The following is a 17,654-nucleotide window of genomic DNA, read 5'->3' as shown; positions in this document are numbered from 1 at the left end:
GGTGTTTTAAAGCGGGCCAGCTGAGCCAGCCCCGGGGCCAGGCCACAGCAGCACTCACCTCCCCCGCCACAAAGAACAGAAGCGGCGCCTCCTCCTCTTTGGCTTTGTACTTGGCGATGATCTTCTCAGCTATGGGCTGGATCAGCTGCTTGGCCGCCTCGGACTCCCCGTCATCCTCAGAATCTGTGACAGGAGAGAGAAAGACACAAAGACGCACTGGCTTGTCAATCAAGATGGAGTGGTGCCTGGGTCCAGGGCCTGACTTGCCCATCTGAGCAGCGCCTGAAGGGAAGAGAAGCCTCCCCTGGGACACCAGCCTCGCCTCCTGGGTGCAGGAGCGTGTGTCCCCAGGCATAGGCCAGCATGCTCGCTGCTCTCACACACAGGCTGTCCTGAACCACGCCCCCAGGAAGAACCAAGTAGCGCTAATGCCCAGGCAAGTGCAGTCCTGTTCACTGAGCTCTTCACAAACCCACCTTGGAAGCTAAGCCTCCCCTAGGCCAGGACCTGAGGTCCCGGCAGTTTTTCCTCACAATCACAGAATGAGATGCTGTGACCGCGGATCTCTGACTTCCTAATGGAAATGGCAGAACTGGTGGTGGTGGGTCAGGACTGTGGTCTGATCAGCAGCTTTGGTGGTGGTTGGGAGGCACCAGGGCACTGGCAACTTCACAGCTGGCAGCGGGACTTGGCTGGGAAGGGACAGGCTGACTGCAGGGAAGAACCCCCAGCCGGGCTCTGGCCTCCAGTGAAACAGCAGCATGGGAGCAGCTCACTCCTGCTGAACCCTGAAACCCAGAGCAAGCGCAGACCGGGGGTGGGTGGAAACAGGTGCCCCGGAAGTGCCACACCACCCGGGAGGCCCAGTGCGCAGGCTCGGCCCCACACACTCTAGATCCACAGTTAATTAGCTCCGTGATGCTGGGAACTCGCTCTGCCTCCCTGGGACCCTATTTCCACATCTGCAAATGGCCAGTGAGGTTCCCTACGGTCCCTCAGTTCAGAATTGCTTCCCAGGCCCCAGGATGTGGGCGTGTGAGCCTGCCCAGGAAAGCCCCAAGGTGAATGGTCCCCCAAGGCCAGCCCCTCCCAGGGCCTCTGCCCTCCAAGCGCAGGGCCAGCCTGCAAGCCAGTTTGCTTCAGGATTCCCTCAAGTCTGCATGTTGGCTCCCGCCTGGGGGCCCCCAAACCAGACTCGCAGAGAATGGGGGTCGGATGCTGCCTGCATTCTCCAGCCCCTCACCGTGGTGCGTATGGCAGCAGCTCAGCCGTGATTCCGGTACCCAGATTTACTTTAAGTTAGAACCAAGCAACGAGTCCCAAGGCAGAGGGCAAGGTGGACCTTGGCCAGCAGTTGCTCCGTTTGCAGAAGGAACCAGGGTCACCCTATGGGCCTGCAGGGAGCCCGGAGTGGGTGTTCTGTGTCCTCCTGCTGTCACCCACTGAAAGTCAGAGTGGGAGAGGCGGGGAGACTGAGGGGCTCTCAGCCCCGGAGATGCCCCCCGAGGCCGGGCCCTGCTCCAGCCACCCTGGGGCAGCTCCTCAGAGCACAGGTGAGCGGCAGCAGCAGCTGGGGACGAGCCTTGGCCTAAGGGGCCCAGCCCCCCACAGCTGCTGTGCTGCAGCCCGGCCCCCAACAATGGGTCTGTTCATCACGGGGCCGAGGGCTTCCTCCCGGGCTGACCTCTTCCTCCCAGCTGGCAGCCGGGAGCAGCTAGGAAGGAAGGCACAGCAGCAGCTCCCAGAACACCACCCCCCACAGGGGAGAACCATGAGTAAATCACTGGGGTCAGGAGCACGGCAGCCGCGGAGACAAAGGCCCAGGCCCTGCGTTGCTGGCGACAGAAAGAAGATGTGGGGACAGACTTCCCAGACCCCCACCCAGTGAGCTCTGCCCATCCCGTCCCACCCTGGGGCTCCCGCTGAGCTTCATACCTACAAAAAGGACGAGGCAGGGGCCCTCGTTGAGCTGCACGGCGTTGGAGTCGGAGAGCTCCAGCACGGGCTTGGGGTGCCACGGGAAGCCCCTGCAGTCCTCGTCGTTCAGCACCTCCACCCGCCCCTGCCGCGTGATCACCTCCCCCTGTGGGTCCAGCACAATGAGGGTGGGGATGCCTGCAAGAGAGGGCGCGAGATTGGCCACAGACCCACAGTCCACGGGACGGCCCCCTAGGACACAATTCAGCCAGAGAGCTCTGGGATGGAAGCTGGGCTCAGCCTCTGAAGAGCCAGGGAGCCTCCCTGGGTTGGCAGGTAACATCTCCATGGGAGCCTAATAAGCAAGTCACTCCCCCGCCCCCCGGCTCCTGGTGAATGCACTGAAGCTCCCACCTTATCCTACCGCCACGTAAAGATCAACAAGGCTGTGCGTTTCAGAACTCAGCACGGGGGCTTGGCACATAGAAGCAGGGAAGTCCTAGAGAGATCCCCAAGAAGCAGGAGCTGCTCCCATACCTGCAGGGAGTCTAAACCTCATGAGGTGGTGTGAACACCCACTCCCCTGTAATGCAGACCAGCACAGGTCAAGGGCAGGAGGGCCCCACCCGTGCAAGCACTGGGGGCCTGTTGCGGGGAGGAGCCTGGGACAGGGGCTGCCAGGGGCAGAAGGACACGAGGAGGACAGCTGGCCGCCATCTCCAGCCCTGCTGCTTGGGGAGGTTCCAGCATTCGCTCTGAGGGAGGCAGTCCCTGGAGGGAACATGCTGACGGCAGTGCTGTCGCCCTCATGTTAGAATCCTGGGCTGGGGTAAGAAACGCAACACAAAGCGCCCCGCAAACCACAGCCCGCCTCTAACCATGAAGCCTCCAGTGGAAAATCAGAGGAGATCCCTCCTGGGTTACAGTCGCATGTGGGTTTTCCACCTCCCTGTTTTTTGTACCCCATTCCCCGCTGCTTCTCCTCCAGCCACCACCCACAGAGGCAGACTCGGCCCTGCCCTTTGGGGACACTTGTCTCTCCACTGGCAGCTGGTCCCCTCCCCCCTTGCACCAACCAGCTGCCTTCCCTCTGGAGCTGACCGGAGCTTTAATTTTATATGGGCCAGGGAAAGCCAGAGCAATTTAATATTTATAGATTCCACAGCATTCAGTCGGTAATTTGCTCCACTGACATTTTACTTCGCCACGGGGGGCGATGCTGAGGTACCAGAAATACAGCCCTGCTGTTATGACCTGCATGGTGGCTGGGGCAGCGGGCATGCAGTGGTGAGCCTGTCTGAAAAAGGAAAAACGAGTCTATTATGTTCACACCTATTAGAAGGAGTGGCTTGGCATGTTAGGGAACAGGTCCAGAGAGAAACAGACTCTGGGGACTGCCTTTCCCACAACGCACAGCACATACAAACGCACGTGGCTGCAGCCGGCACACTCGGGCTTTCAGGATGCGCCCAGAGCTGTCCGGGCCTCCTGAGTTGTCCGGGTCTCCTGAGTTGTGTGTCAGAGTACAAGAGACTTGGGGCATTTCCAGCCTCATCCTCACAATGGCATGTCATCCCCCAGAGGCCTGGGGCTCACATCAGGTGTGTCCCCAACCCGGATCGGGCTGGGCTTGAGTCAGAAACCTGAAGGGAGCCTGGGGCTGGGGCCCACAACATGACAGTCTGGCCATCTGCAGACAAATACCTCCCCAGCACCATACCTCATCTCAAAAATGCCTTGGCCAAGGTCTTTAATCAGTTTCTGAAATTGGGCAATTTCAAGTGTTGGGCTAAACCAGGGCCTGCCCACTGCTATGATTAGACACTGCAGCAGGCCTGTTTGTAGCTCAGACGTGGGATGCTGAGTTGGTCTGTGGAGGGCAAGCAGGCACAGAGGACGGACAGAGAAGGCAGGAGAAGTAAAATCCAAAGGCAAAGAAGCTCACTTCCTGGTTTGGTGCCTCGGTTTCTCCCAGTGACTACTCTAAGAGGCTTCTTTGTTACCACGGCTGCAGCCTCTCTCCAGTCATGGCTGGTGGGGACCAGGGCGGCAGGGCAGGGACACAGGCCCCCAGCTGGCTGCCATGGCGTCCTCGCCAAGTCAACAGAGGAACAGCTCCGCTGGGCCCCCGGGTCTCCCCACTCCTCCCCCACGGCTACGTGAAAGCGAAGTCCCCCTTGTATTTGGTGCTTTGAGCCCAAGATGATGAGGTGCATGTGCCTGTGGAGTGTAAACAGAAAGCGACTCGGTACAATGACCACAGACTTCAACCAAGAGAAGCCCATTTCCGGCACATGGACAGAGAAGAAGAATCAACAAGCATCGGGCCAGGCCGCCTTCCCATCACCGGATCTTGGGTTAGCTTGGCCCTGGAGCCCTAAGTGTCTATGTTCCTCCAGAGACAACCAGCAGGTGAGAAAAGGAAGCTTGCTCTCAGGGCATCTGCTCTGTGCTCCGCACAGGGCGTGGGACCTCACTCACTCCTGAAGTATGATTATCCTCCTCCTGCAGATGTTCAAGTTGCCTGCCCAAGGTCGTCTGGCCAGTAAGTGGCCACGGTGGGACAGGAAGCCTGGTCTGCCTGCTGGAAAAGCTGCTGCTCTTTCTACCAGGCCGGCCACTGGCGGGAGCGCTCACAGCCCCGGGTTGGGGACTCTCATCCCCATGGAGGAGCTGGGCAGGGCGGGCCCTGCATCCACACTCTCTGCACCACCCACCTCCCTCTTCTCTGAGGCTTTGGGGAAGGAGGCTGAGATACGATCACCTCTCCCCTTTCTCCCCCGCCCCCCGCCCCATCAGGCCTTTCCTGCTCCCCCCTCCCTTGAAGCAGGTTCCCCGAAGCAGAGACTTCTAAGGAGAAAATAGGGCAGAGCCTCTTATGGGAAACTTAAAGGGAACGGAAAATTTCTAATCAATGCCTTTGTACAGAATAACTACCACCCCAGCAAGGGGCTCGCTTCCCTGACGGGAATGAAAAGGGAGCAGTTCGCCTCTGCTTCTCTTGAACTTGTCGTTTCCCAGCTGGGATGGCTGGAATGGTTGGAGGCAGAGTACAGTAAGAATTCTAAGGAAGACCCCGGAAAGTCACTTAACTGCTCAGAGCCTCATTTCCACACCGTCAAATGGGGGTAGTGACAGTTTCCTGTCTTACTTGGGGGCTGGAAGTAGAATGACACGTAGAAAATGCTTTCGAGCAGACCATCTGGCACCCAGTAAGTACTCCGTAAATATTAGCTCTTATTATAAATAAGTTCATCATTATTTTTTTTAATCATCCCTAAGTTGATCATTTGGCTCGCGAGAAGGGACAGAAGACTGGTGCCTTGCTCTCGTGAGATAAACAGAAACCTCCACGCTGGCTGGAGGGAGTTCGCTAAAGTAATAGAACACCGAGGCGACGTCAACACCACAGGGAGGGCTCCGGGGATGGTATAATGCTGCCACGTGTGCGGCTGGTGTTCTGTCGGTTGCACCATCCCAAGCTTAACCTCTGCGAGTAGAACACACACTCTGCGCTCCTAGAGAGGGCTTCAGCCCCAGGCCCCCACCCAGGGGAGCTTGGGTGGACCACAGCAGTGCCTCAGAATCCCCTTCAGCATCTCCCCGAAAACCTAGAGAAGAAGGAACAAGGCCTAAGAAGCCGGCTCCATACTGTTTCCTCCTGGGAGGAGCCGATTCGTGAGTATTTAAAACCATCTCAAAGCCACGTGCGGGACTTCCCTGGTGGCGCAGTGGTTAAGTATCCACCTGCCAATGAAGGGGACACGGGTTCGAGCCCTGGTCCGGGAAGATCCCACATGCCGCAGAGCAACTAAGCCCGTGCGTCACAACTACTGAGCCTGCGCTCTAGAGCCCGCGAGCCACAACTACTGAGCCCATGTGCCACAACTACTGAAGCCCGCACGCCTAGAGCCCGTGCTCCGCAACAAGAGAAGCCACTGCAATGAGAAGCCTGTCCACAGAGTAGCCCCCGCTCGCCACAACTAGAGAAAGCCCATGCACAGCAACGAAGACCCAACGCGGCCGGGAAAAAAAAAAAAGCCACGTGCATGGAGACTGTCCCACAGTTGCGTTTGGTTGCTTTCCTATCACCAAGGAAAGAGGGAGTTTCAAAGGAGGTGGTGGGTCTGGGGCAGCACCTGGGGGTGGGAGAGGACCTGGTCAGGGCCGTAACCCAACTTTGTTTCTCTGCTTCTAGATGGCAATGTGATCGCAAAGATTGCTGGCAGTGGGGAAGAGAAAGGGGAGGAAAAGCAGACCCCAAGACAGGAAGAGTGGGTTAGGGCACGCGGCAGGGCAAGTGGTTACGTGATCACGGAAATAAATGGTCATCGTGAACACTGTGGCAGTATGGAAATGTTTGTAATGCATGGATGAGTTGAAAATGCAGAATACACAGTGCTATGTGTACAATTACAACTATGTAGAAATATGCTTGAAGACAGAGACCAAAAGGACTCAGAAAAGTGAAAACAGTTGTGCTAGGAAGGCAGGAATGTGGGTAAAATAGATACATATTTGAGTTTTGTTAAATGATATTATGATGAATGCACTAACATTAAGTAAAAATCAAACAGGAACCGTAGGGCAGCAGGGGTGGGATGACAAATACAGACCACGCCTTGGCAACATCAACCCCAGTTCATCACATCCCTCTTTTCCTCCCCCTCCTTCTCCCCCAAACCTTCCCCTACTGGGAGAGTTAAGGAAAGGAAGAAGGCAGCTGGTTTGAGTGGTGAAGCTCAGAGAAACCCAAAGGAAGTCAAAGGGATGAGTCTGGGCCCACGTGAACTCGGCCAGAAGGCCCGCGTCAGGAGGCACAAAGACGACTTTTCTTTTTTGACCATGCCACGTGGCATGCGGGAATCTTAGTTCCTGGACCAGGGATTGAACCCGAGCCCCCTGCAGTGGAAGCTCAGAGTCTTAACCACTGGACCGCCAGGAAGTCCCAAAGAAGACATTTAAAATGGCAGCGTTCTTGTAATACAGAAAAGCCAGAAATGACCAAGTATCCACTGACGGTGGAACTGATAAACAGGCTGTGGTACAACAAAGCACTTCACGGCACTGAAATAAACCAGATGTAAATATCAACAGGGATAAATCTCAAAAACATAATGTTTAGTGAGAAAAGCAAGCTGCATTATGATATTACAGCATGTCAGCACTTAAGTACACTTCTAGAAACACACCCAGCACGACTATACATTACTCACGGATTCAGAGACTCAGTGAACTTCTGAAAACAGATGAGGAATATTCACAGTGAAGGGCTGATAGTGTCACCGCTCTCCCCCGCTGGGGAGAAAGAAGGGGCAAGGCTCCACGGAGGAGTAAAGGGAGCCCCACTTGGTCTGTGTTTAATGCTCCCATTCGTTGATAAATACCTCAGGCAGAGATGTCAGTTCTAGGTGGTGGCCACATGGGTGTTTGTTACATTATTCTTTGTCCTTTCCTGTTTTTCCTTTTTTTATGTTTTCAGAATGAAACAAGACAAGCAGAGAAGAGCACTGAGGCTGCTCTGTAGGCCCTAAGACAGCCCCCAGCCGCCCTCCCCAGGCCCAGGGGGCCCGCTCCACAGAGCCTGCGCCAGCCCACAAAAAACACCAGCGTGGGCCCCTCGCCCTCTACTCATTGAAAAACACAATGGCTGAATGTTTCGTTTCTATAGAAAATAAAGAGACTCTGCCTCAAGTCCATTTTGTGAAAGGAGCAGGGAAGAGGGCAAAGGAAGGGAAAGAGAGAGGAGAAGGGCGGGAAATGGATGAGAAAGGCAGGGAAAGGGGAAAAGGAGAAGAAAAAGCCAGAGGATAAGGCTAAGGAATAAGAGGGCAACAGAGAAACAGAAGATAAATAGATCCCGGGAGAGCGACGGGCCTCACACAACTGCCTGCCGGTCTTCCCTGCTGCTCTCCTGGTGGCAGGGCCTCCGTCCACCCTGGGCCCTGTCGCTGGCCCCAGAGGCGGGGGCGGGGGTGGGGAGGAGAGGAACAAAGCCAGCGAGGGCCTGTAACCCAGGAGAGAAGGGGCTCGGAGCCTCCCTGCGCAGAACATGGTATTCTCCAACAGCCTGCATTAGAGAATTGCTAATGGGATCTGCCTTTTGCCAAGTGCGTCTAAACCCTTTCCTTAGAAAGGCATTTGTCAGCAGCTTATAGGGCTACAAATTCCCCAGTCTGCACAAAGCGCTGGGAGGAGGGAGGCCAACCCAGCTACTCCCCAAGGCAAAGGAAGTGGATGGAGGCCACATGCCAGGCTTTGGTGAACTCAAGCGGCCCCATGAAGACTGCGAGCTAACACGGCCCGGGCTCAGGCCAGAGCACCCAAGGGACCAGCAACCAGCCTGGGAGCAGATGCCTCCTCAAGGCCTGCAGCAGGTCCTGCCATCTCTGAAAGGGGTGACTGGAGGACACAGCCTCAAGACCCAGACTCTCCCACCACCATCTGGATGGACACCTGAACGAAGGGGCAGCATCTTATGCAAGGCCTCCTCGGGATGCTGGAAGATACTCAGAATCCGGGGGCGCTCTGAGCCCAGCTCCCAGGATGCTCGGAGGATTCCAGGTTCTTCTGCATTGCCCATTTTCACCCAAGCCTGTCCAGGTGACACAGAGCGGCTCTGCCCTCATGGGCCTCAAGATGGTCTGATGAAGTCATTTGCGCGCTATAAGGCCCAAAGACAGGCCAGGTGGAGGTGGCTCAGCTTGGGTGCGGGCAGGGGAAGGTACCTCATACTGCTCTCTGAAAGCACCCTCATCGAAACGTTCAGGAAGAGACAGAAAGTGGGGTGAGAGACCAGGACACAGAGTCAAGCAGGGAGCATGAGCTCTCGCAGATAGAGCCCTGCGGGACTTGCAGAAGACCAGAGAGCTGGTGGAACCCTCCACTGACTCTGCATATGCATGGAGTGTATGTACGTGCACATCGTGATACTGTAACATGGTGAGGCGTATGTATTTGGCCTTCATCCCCAGCTCCTGGCACAGAGCTCCTAAAATCCCTATAATTTCCTGAATGATTGGGGTGATAGGAACATCTTTTGTTATAATATTTGGTCTTAGTCCCAGATCCTGACGCAAGAGCTTCCAAGACTGTTGGAATGGAAGTGGTAAGAGTGAGTGTCTTTTTGGATGCTCGCGAGATGACGGGTCTAGGTCGCCAGAGAGACGTGGTTAGAAGGTTGGAACATTCAGCTCCACACCCTTGACCTCAAGAGCTGGGGAAGGGAGAAGGGCTGGAGGTTGAGTTAATCACCAATGGCCAATGATTTAACCACTCATGCCTACATAGTGAGACCTCCATAAAGGCCCCAAAATGATGGGGTTCAGAGAGCTTCCAGGTTGGTGAACATGTGGAGGTGCTGGGAGGGCGGTACCTGGAGAGGACATGGGAGCCCTATTTGAGCAAGAAAGAAGAAAGGGGATGGAGAGACACACAGACATTCTGAGTTACGGACCTGAGGCTGTAAAAGATGCTTCGTGGTGGAGAGGAGGGAGACTGAGGGAATTCAGGAGAGCCGGCCATACGCCCACCAAAGCAGGTCTGCTGAGGAGAGAGACACTCACCCAGGGGAGGAGTCTGGGCCATGGGAGATGCCGACAGGGAGGAAAGTGATGGCCCCGGGACCTCGGAACCCCGCCCCCTCGAACAGGCTGTGGATCTCCTCGACCTTATATTTTGGTAGTCAAACGCACTGGGATGCTGACTGGTAAGATCAATGGAAATGCTGCCAAAGAACTTACTAACGACTAATGCACCGGGGAACCCAAAACATGCCATGAAGCTGAAGCAGCCTGTGAGGCTGGAAGGAGGCAGAGGCCGCCTGGGCCACCTGCCCTAGAGCCCAAGGGAGCAGCCTCCCTCTCTCCCCACAGGTAGGCCTGTCGTGAGCCACAGCCTGAGGTCTGGCTACAGTGGGAGCTCAGTGAGTCCATCAGAAATATCAGAGGATGACATGCCTCTGGGATTTCTCTTCTAGTCTAGTTTACACGTCACTACTGTACTGATCTCCCCTTAATCAAATTTTTCAAAAAGCTCCAAAGCCCAAAGTTCAAGGACCACAGCCTGGTGCTCAAGGCCTTCTGTGATGTGGCATCACCAGCCTTATTACCCAGTCTGCCCTACAGTACACCACGGACATCCTACTCTGGCCTTTGCCCTGGAATAAACCCTCTACCTAAATCCCATCCATTCTGTAAGGCCCTGCTCTAGAGTCACCTCCTCCAGGAAGCCTTCTGGGCTCAAGAGCTCCAAGCCAGAGTCTCGTGTGAATTCAGACTATTCCACCGTCTGCCCTTCATTAAACGCTGCCTTGAAAAGGATCCTGTGTGACTCTTCCACACTCTCGATTCACCGTGCTTTAGTGCATCTCTGGCTTCACAGGGCCAGAGGCGGACAGACAGATCAGGGTCAGCCGGCAATGTCTGACAGGCTGCTTGCAGGAATGACTCCTAAGGCTTAGCCAAAGGGGTCAGTGATCAAGTGAGCAGCTGGCAGAAAACACTGTGCCAGGGGGAGAACCCAAGAGTGAGGCAGCAGGAGGTAGAGAGCTGGGAACGCAGGCTGGTCCAAGCTGAGGAGGGACTAGTACAGATGGCAGGGAGTGTACACCGTGGAGCCAGCAGACAAGGAGCAGCGGGACGGGCCAGGTGCAGGGCTGGGCTGCAGAGGACACTCGCCGGCCAGAGCTGGGTTCTTTTGTGTGGCTGCCCGGCCGCTGCTTGCCTGGGCACAGGGCCTCTCCAGATCAGCTTTCTGACTCTCAGCTGAGGGCTCCTTGAAGTCTGGGAACCACATATGTACTCATCCTCACACTGCCAGGCCTTAAGAGACTGAGCCAAATGAATGCATCTCTGAAAACTCTCCATTCTCTTCCTGCTCATTTGTGGTCACCCGCATCCTGGCTGTCTGGGCCACACCTAGCAACCAGGGCTCCTACTGCTGTAATATTTACATGTCGATAGCTGGAGAATCCACAAGGAGAGTTCCCTTCTCTGCTCTCTGAAGGCAGACAGAAAACAATCAGTTTAATTTTTTTTCCTTTTTTGTTTTTTTGGCCACACCATGCAGCATGCGGGATCTTAAGTTCCCCAACCAGGGATCGAACCCACACCGCCTAAAGTGCAAGTGCGGAGTCTGAACCACTGGACCGCCAGGGAAGTCCCGCGATCAATTTAATTTTTTCGTGCCCTGCCAATGTCTGACAGAAGGGTACCTTCTAGCCTCAGCCGTGTGCCCAGAACTTGTGCGGAATCTTGCAGGGTTTGTGATTTCTCCTTAGGAAATTGCTATTCTGTGTCTACCCCACCAACAAGGGCCCCAAGAAGCATCTCACAGAGCACAGGGAGGGTAGAAACCCCCACCCTCAAACTGGCTCTGCATGATATAGACTGTCCTTTGGTAATTTATTACTTTCAGGTGACCTCAGGGCCTTAGCATCGACCACTAGAATATGACCTGCACCTCACTGGCCTCCACCCCCAAGAAAGGGCAACTCCCTTCCTCAGAGAGGAAAAGGCTGTGCTTCACTGAGGACGTGTGTTTGGAAAGAAGATGCCCCCATATGGAGAGGCTGCCTGACTGAGCAGAGTGGCCAAGTGAAGCCCAGCACCCACTCTGCTCTCGGGGACAAGTTCAGTCTTCTGAGCCCTTGTACAAAGTGACACCTATTTGACCAACGCTTTTTAGTTCTTCAGAAGATATCATCCTACTGTAGTTATTTCCCAATGTAAATCCCATCTTGCCCACTCAAGGGCAGCCCTGGGACACCCTTCTGGTTTCTTATTCCCCACCAAGCTCAGTGTACAGTATTGGTGGTTAGCTGGAGCTCAAGAAATAGAATCCTATGCATTTAAATCTACTCCAGCTTTTTTCCAAAAAGGATTTGAGGCTGCTTAAAAAGTGCATGATATAATCCAATAAAAAACTGATGAAAACATCCCACTGACAGGAAAACAAGGAAGGAAGAGAAAACCAAGCTAGGGTCAAGGGCACGCAGAGAAATGGTCAGCTTTGTAAAACTGCTAAAGGTGGCTCCAAATTCAGCTCTGAGTTTTCTAGGGGCTAAAGCAAGGAAAGAACTGTGGTCTGCGATGAAATCCAAAGTATACGGAAGATGAAAGAAAAAACCACAAATGCACCTCCAACTGCAAAAGAAGTTCAGTTTTTGCTGGGTGCTAGAGGGTAATTTCCTGAACATGAATTCCTGCAAGTGGGATTCTGAAATTAAAGGTTTTATAGATTTTTAAGGCCTCTGGTGTACATTGCCAATTTCTCTCCTTGAAACGTTGTCCTGATTTAGATTCCCACTAGCAGTCTGCTCTCTTTCCTATACTGGGGATTATCTTTTTTTGGCAAGTAGAGTTCTTTGCAAATGTGATAGACACAAATTCAGTGTTTTAATCTGTAAATCATGAATGAAAATTATTCTGAATATTTTTCTTATCCATTCTGACAATATGCATCAGGTGAATTGCCCACCTCATATCTTGTACATATTTTCAACTAAATTGTTTGTCTCTCTCTCTTTTTGGACTGGTATCTGGAAAGAGCTCTTTTTCTATGAAGGATATAGATTCTTTGCCACATGTGTTATTAATACTGTTAGTTGCCTTTCTGTTAGTAAGCTTTTTGACATCGAAAAGTTTATCTTTTTTAGGTTGTAAAATCAAATATTTCCCTTTTTTCCCCTAAATCAGTCAGTTAAATATTAAGTGCCTACTCTGTATCCAACAGTGAAACTGCCCAGTTTTACTGAAAAAAGTTAGGTTAAGTAACTTGCTCAAGGTCAGTCAGCAGTAGGGGGGTAAACTCTCAGCAAATACTTGTTGAATGAATGAATAAGTGAATTGAGAGACATGAAGTTTTACTTATCCCCACCAAGTGGCAATTCAACCCTCTGTTTAGTACGACTGGCCTAGGATCATCACTTTTCTCAAGCAATACTGCTCCTACCCCAAGGCACACATGCTTTAAGGCTCTCTGCAAGCAGAGTGCTGGAAGGAAATACTCCTGGGCCATCTCCTTTAAATTAACCAACTTGGTACCCGTCCTTCTGGACCAGTAAACCATGTCATGTCTCTCCACTTCTGCTTGGAAAGAAAACTGCTTTCATCTTTTTTATTAGTAGGAGGCATAAGGCTCCCAAATTCTCAAAGGATGAACAGACCCAGACTTAATGCCCAAAGTGTGGTCCCTGGACCAGCGGCAGTGGCATCACCTGGGGGCTTTTGCTAGAAATGCAGGATCTCAGCCACACCCCAGAACCACTGAATCCGAATCTGCATTTTCGCAAGATCCCCAGGGAATTCTTATGCACATTTGAAACTGAGAATCACCAATTTTAAATGAAATATTAATTTTTTGAAACTAGCTCCTAACAAAGCCAAATGCTTACTCTAAATGGTGAAGAAAAAAGGTTAAAGAACCTGATGAGTTCCCCCACAAGCTGTGGAGTTGGTGGGTAGATCTTGATTTGTCTTTTTTTTTTCCACTTCCTATAAACCAAGACACTGAGAACTCAAATATTAGCTGTTATCTGTCTAGGGTTGACCAGGATCTGGTACCACTGATACAAAGACAATGAATTTAACTCTAAATAGGCCACCGAGAAAAAACCTGGCTGGGTGAAGGCTGGGAAGGAGGTATTCACATAATAAAGAATAAAAACACAGATTGTCTCACTAGTAATCATTATTTCTGAAAAACACCATGATTAGTACTTCAAGTCCAAGTTTTCAACACTCTCAGGAAATCAATTTTCTTGCCTAAAAGGCAATAAATACCCCCTCAGCCGTCACTGTGACACTTCAGGAATGTGCGAAGTATGGGATTTGCATTATCCTATTAACGCTCCCAGCGACTCTTTGTGGCAGATATATCATCCACAGTTTACAGATGAGGAAACCGAGGCTCAAGGAGCTTGACTAACAGAACCAAAGGTCACCCTCAGGTCTGTTTGACAGAAAGAACCTTGGGATAGGGTTTTGGCCGAGTCATTGGGCAGCTGTTCTCCATAGCCCAACCACATTAGAACCCACTAGGCCGGGTGGTGAGAAGTAGCTGTCTCACTGGGACAAGCATTTTCAAAAAAAAAAAAAAAAAAATGGCTTTAATGAGGGATAATCTACATACCTTAAAATCCACCGCATCTTTTTAAGATGCTAAAGAATGTGAACATTCATGGAAATAAAGATGTTCTTTTCCCTCTAGAAGGAAAGCCAAAGAGGTGGTGAGCCCAGACAAGCGAGCAGGATTCCAAGGAACCCACAAGTCGGGCACACCTACCTTGGATTCCATACAGCCGGTTGAGGCGCGACCGCCGGGCCTCGTCGGTGTAGGGAACTGCGAGCCACGGCATCTCACTGAAGTACTGTTTGAATGAGTCCTCTGACCTACAGAGACACACACAGGGAGACAAAGCCCTATTACCCCACAAGGCACCACCACTGGGTCCTCCCCACCTTCCACCAAGTCGTGCCCAGGGCCCTACAGATGCCGGGGCTTCTAATCATCGTGCTCCTCGGACACCAGGCCGGAGGACACTGTCCTACCCATTCCAGCGCACACCCCAAAGCAAAGCTCCACACAACAGGTGGACGCCAAACTGAAATGCCAGGCTGCTTCAACATCCCGCTTCTCTGCACCCTACACATTCAGCTCACGCTTAACTTCTCCTTTTTCAACACTGACAGGTCTTACTTTTATGAGGAGTCTAGATGTTCAGACACCACATTCCCCACCATGTTTGTAATCTGTGCACATAACAGTGATGCGTACAGGACACTTAACCAAGCGTATACCTACGACTCCATGTCTAAGAAACTCTAGGAGTGATAAATCTAATCAAGTGATAGAAAGCAGATCCGGGGATCTGTGGGGCTGGGATTTGGGGGTGAGGATTAACTGAGAAGAGGCACGAGGGATTCTTTTAATTGATGGGAATGTTCTACATCTTCACTGTGATGGTGACACAGGTACATACATTAGTGAAAATACATTGAACTGGACACCCAGAATGTATGAATTTCATTGTATGAAAATCGTACTTCAATAAAGCTGACTTTTTTATTATTTACTTATTTATTTTGGCTGCGCCACGGGGCTTGCAGGATCTTGGTTCCCTGACCAGGGATCAAACCCGCACCCTCGGTAGTGAAAGCGCGGAGTCCTAACCACTGGACCGCCAGGGAATTCCCAAGTTGATGTTGTTTAAGGCTTTAACAAAGTGACTCCTCCCTGTGGCATGCCTTCAGGCTTGCCGCACTCCATGCGGGGTGGGGGGGGCCCCCCCGCGGTGTAGTGGGGTGGGGCCCACGGGCCAATAAACTGAGGACAGCATCATGCAGACATCAAGGGTACGACAGTGGACACAAGGCCCTCCGTGTGTTGCCATCTCAGAGACCCTTCTGTGAACAGAACACCTGGTGGCTCAGTCTGAACTGGGGCTGGAGTTTTGAGATGAAGGAAGGTCACTGATGAGTAAAGCCGGCAAGAGGGCGAGAAACAGAGGCGACTGAGGCTAAAAGGCCCTGACGTACTCCAGGAAGAATGTCTGTTCTTGTTTTGAGGAGAGCCCCTAGAAAAAGCACGTGGCCAGAGCTCAGAGAAATGACTGCAGAGCCCACTAGGATAGGTGCCACATTCCATTAGTCTCCGGCTCTTTTCTTTCCATCCTCCCCCCTCCACATCCTTTCACCACCATCCACAAAGCTGAACTAATCAGAAAAAAATGCGTGCTAATCTCAAATGCCCCAGGCCAGAATTGGGATGTCCCTTAATAATGACAGCAAGGACGGGTTTTTCTTGGCTCCCCTTCAGACAATTACGTGAGTAAATATGAAATGTATCTGTCCCTCCGATAATCATCCCAGATATGTCTTCCCTGATGCCTATCCCCCAAGCTCTAAGCTTAAAGAGGCGAGATGTGTATGGCAAGAGACATCCACCTAGAGAAAAGGGGAGATGCACCGCCACTCTCTCCAGCACGCGTTACCTGTCTGCACTAACAAAGATGATCTCGAATTTCTGGCCTGCCTCCTTGATCTTCCGGTAGGATTCCACCAGGACCCGGGTGAGGCTTCGGCAGGGTGGACACTGGAAGACATGAGTGGGATCCTGCAGCCTCACGTCGCGCCTTCGCCTTCCCAATTCCCAGCCACCTGCCCGTAGAGGCCAGGTCAGCAACACCCAAGCAGGATTCGGATCGCGTTTCCAGTTTATGGAAGAGGCAGAAACAAACGTGCCTCTCGTGATGGCGCGTATCCAGCACAGGCCCTGCCCCATCCACGTGGGTGCCAGCAGGCAGCAGTTAAAACGAGCTCCCGCGGGGCCCATGAGGAGCCTCGTCAGAATGGGTTAGGAGGACTCCTCTTTTTATTTATTTGTTTTTTAGGGGGAAGGACTACCCTTTTAGGCCAGTCCAAAGAAGTCGTTTTCTTGCTGCTAATATCGTTCATCACAATAAGCACTTGCAGCATGCCAGCAATGCATTGGGCACAGGAGAAGGCAAGAATGCCGGGAAATGACACCTGAGCAGTCACACCTCCAGAAGCCAACCCCAGCTGGGGTTGGTGGTGACATCACTGCTCCCTTCTGTCTGGACTAAAGAGGGACCAAACACTCACCCAGTGTGCAGAGAAATAGACTCCCACGTGAGACCCCTCCAGGCTGCTGCTCTCCAGGGACTGCCCATTATTTCTAAGCAAGGGCCCTGCAATGACTTCCCTGAAGGGTTTAGGCCCCCAAGGGAATTCCAAACCTGAAACAGGCAACAGATAGCGAGAATGTTAAGACTCTTCCTCGTGGCCTCTGACCCAAAAGGCCTCAGGGCTGCAGAGCATGACAACTTTATCACCAAACAGTATTTTTTAACATATCCGTAGAATCCGCAGCTAAAGCAGGAATAAAAGCAGGACTCATCCGCGGCAGAGCCCTACCTACCTTCAAGGCAATGGTTCCTGAACCTGGATGACCACAGGACCCATCTCCTGGGGGGCTTTTGAAAAGTACAGAAGCCCAGGTCACCCCCTACCCCCAGTCTCAGGATTCAGGGGCAAGGCTGAAGATGCATGTCCAAAACAAAGCAAAACGACTCCCCGAGTAATTGTGATGATGGGACAGTTGGGAAATCACTGCCTTGGGTATTAACTGTGAGTTTCTTCGATTCCACCTCTGGACTCTCAGTGGCTCTCAACTCTGCATTTTAGAATCAGCTGGGGAACTGTAAAATTCCCCACCCCCAAAGATTCTGATTCAGCCAGTCTGGGTTGGGGCCCAGGGAACCAAGTGAGATGAGAATTTCAGTCTACTGAAAGGAAAGCGTAAAACCACTCAACCCAGATGGTCGACATTCTGGTGACACGTAAGCCCCAGGCAGGAAGAGCAAATGATATGCTCCCCCCCTCAACAGAACAGTGTTTTCTCACAGGGTGGTCCAGGGACCACTGCCTCAAAATCGCCTGGGGCGGGTGGAGGATGGGAGGGAGAAAGAAGCACAGCCTGGCTGAAAAAGCAGGTGGCCAAGCCCACCCTGAAACAAATGGATCCAAAATTCTCTGGGGGTGGAGGCGGGGAAGCTGGGTTTCTAACAAGTTTCAGAGTGGAGTGTGTGTGTGTGTGTTTACATTTCAGAAAGTAAAGATTTGGTTCTACCTGCCCTGGTTTTTACTGAGGACAATTCTTTGAAGCAGGTGAAATTTTTACTGGGAAAATTTGTGACCCGGGTTGAATCCTCCAAT

The 17,654-nt window shown here is 52.5% G+C and overlaps 1 protein-coding gene across 2 annotated transcripts in view; it reads right to left on the bottom strand.

Moving 5' to 3' along the window:
• NXN (nucleoredoxin) overlaps positions 1–17,654 on the bottom strand; it is a 140,835-nt gene that overhangs the window by 4,553 nt on the left and 118,628 nt on the right. The window contains exons 3-7 of one of the 2 annotated variants that reach the window (XM_030861904.3): positions 16,542–16,675; positions 15,911–16,011; positions 14,203–14,309; positions 1,936–2,115; positions 59–183 (exon numbers count right to left, since the gene is read on the bottom strand). In XM_030861904.3, coding sequence (XP_030717764.1) covers positions 59–183; positions 1,936–2,115; positions 14,203–14,309; positions 15,911–16,011; positions 16,542–16,675 — 647 coding nt within the window. The remainder of the gene's footprint in view (positions 1–58; positions 184–1,935; positions 2,116–14,202; positions 14,310–15,910; positions 16,012–16,541; positions 16,676–17,654) is intronic. The other variant, XM_070044524.1, reaches the window with a different exon arrangement.

Source organism: Globicephala melas, chromosome 20 (genome assembly GCF_963455315.2).
Source record: "Globicephala melas chromosome 20, mGloMel1.2, whole genome shotgun sequence".
Lineage (NCBI taxonomy): Eukaryota > Metazoa > Chordata > Mammalia > Artiodactyla > Delphinidae > Globicephala > Globicephala melas.
This window is presented reverse-complemented; position numbering and strand designations above follow the sequence as displayed.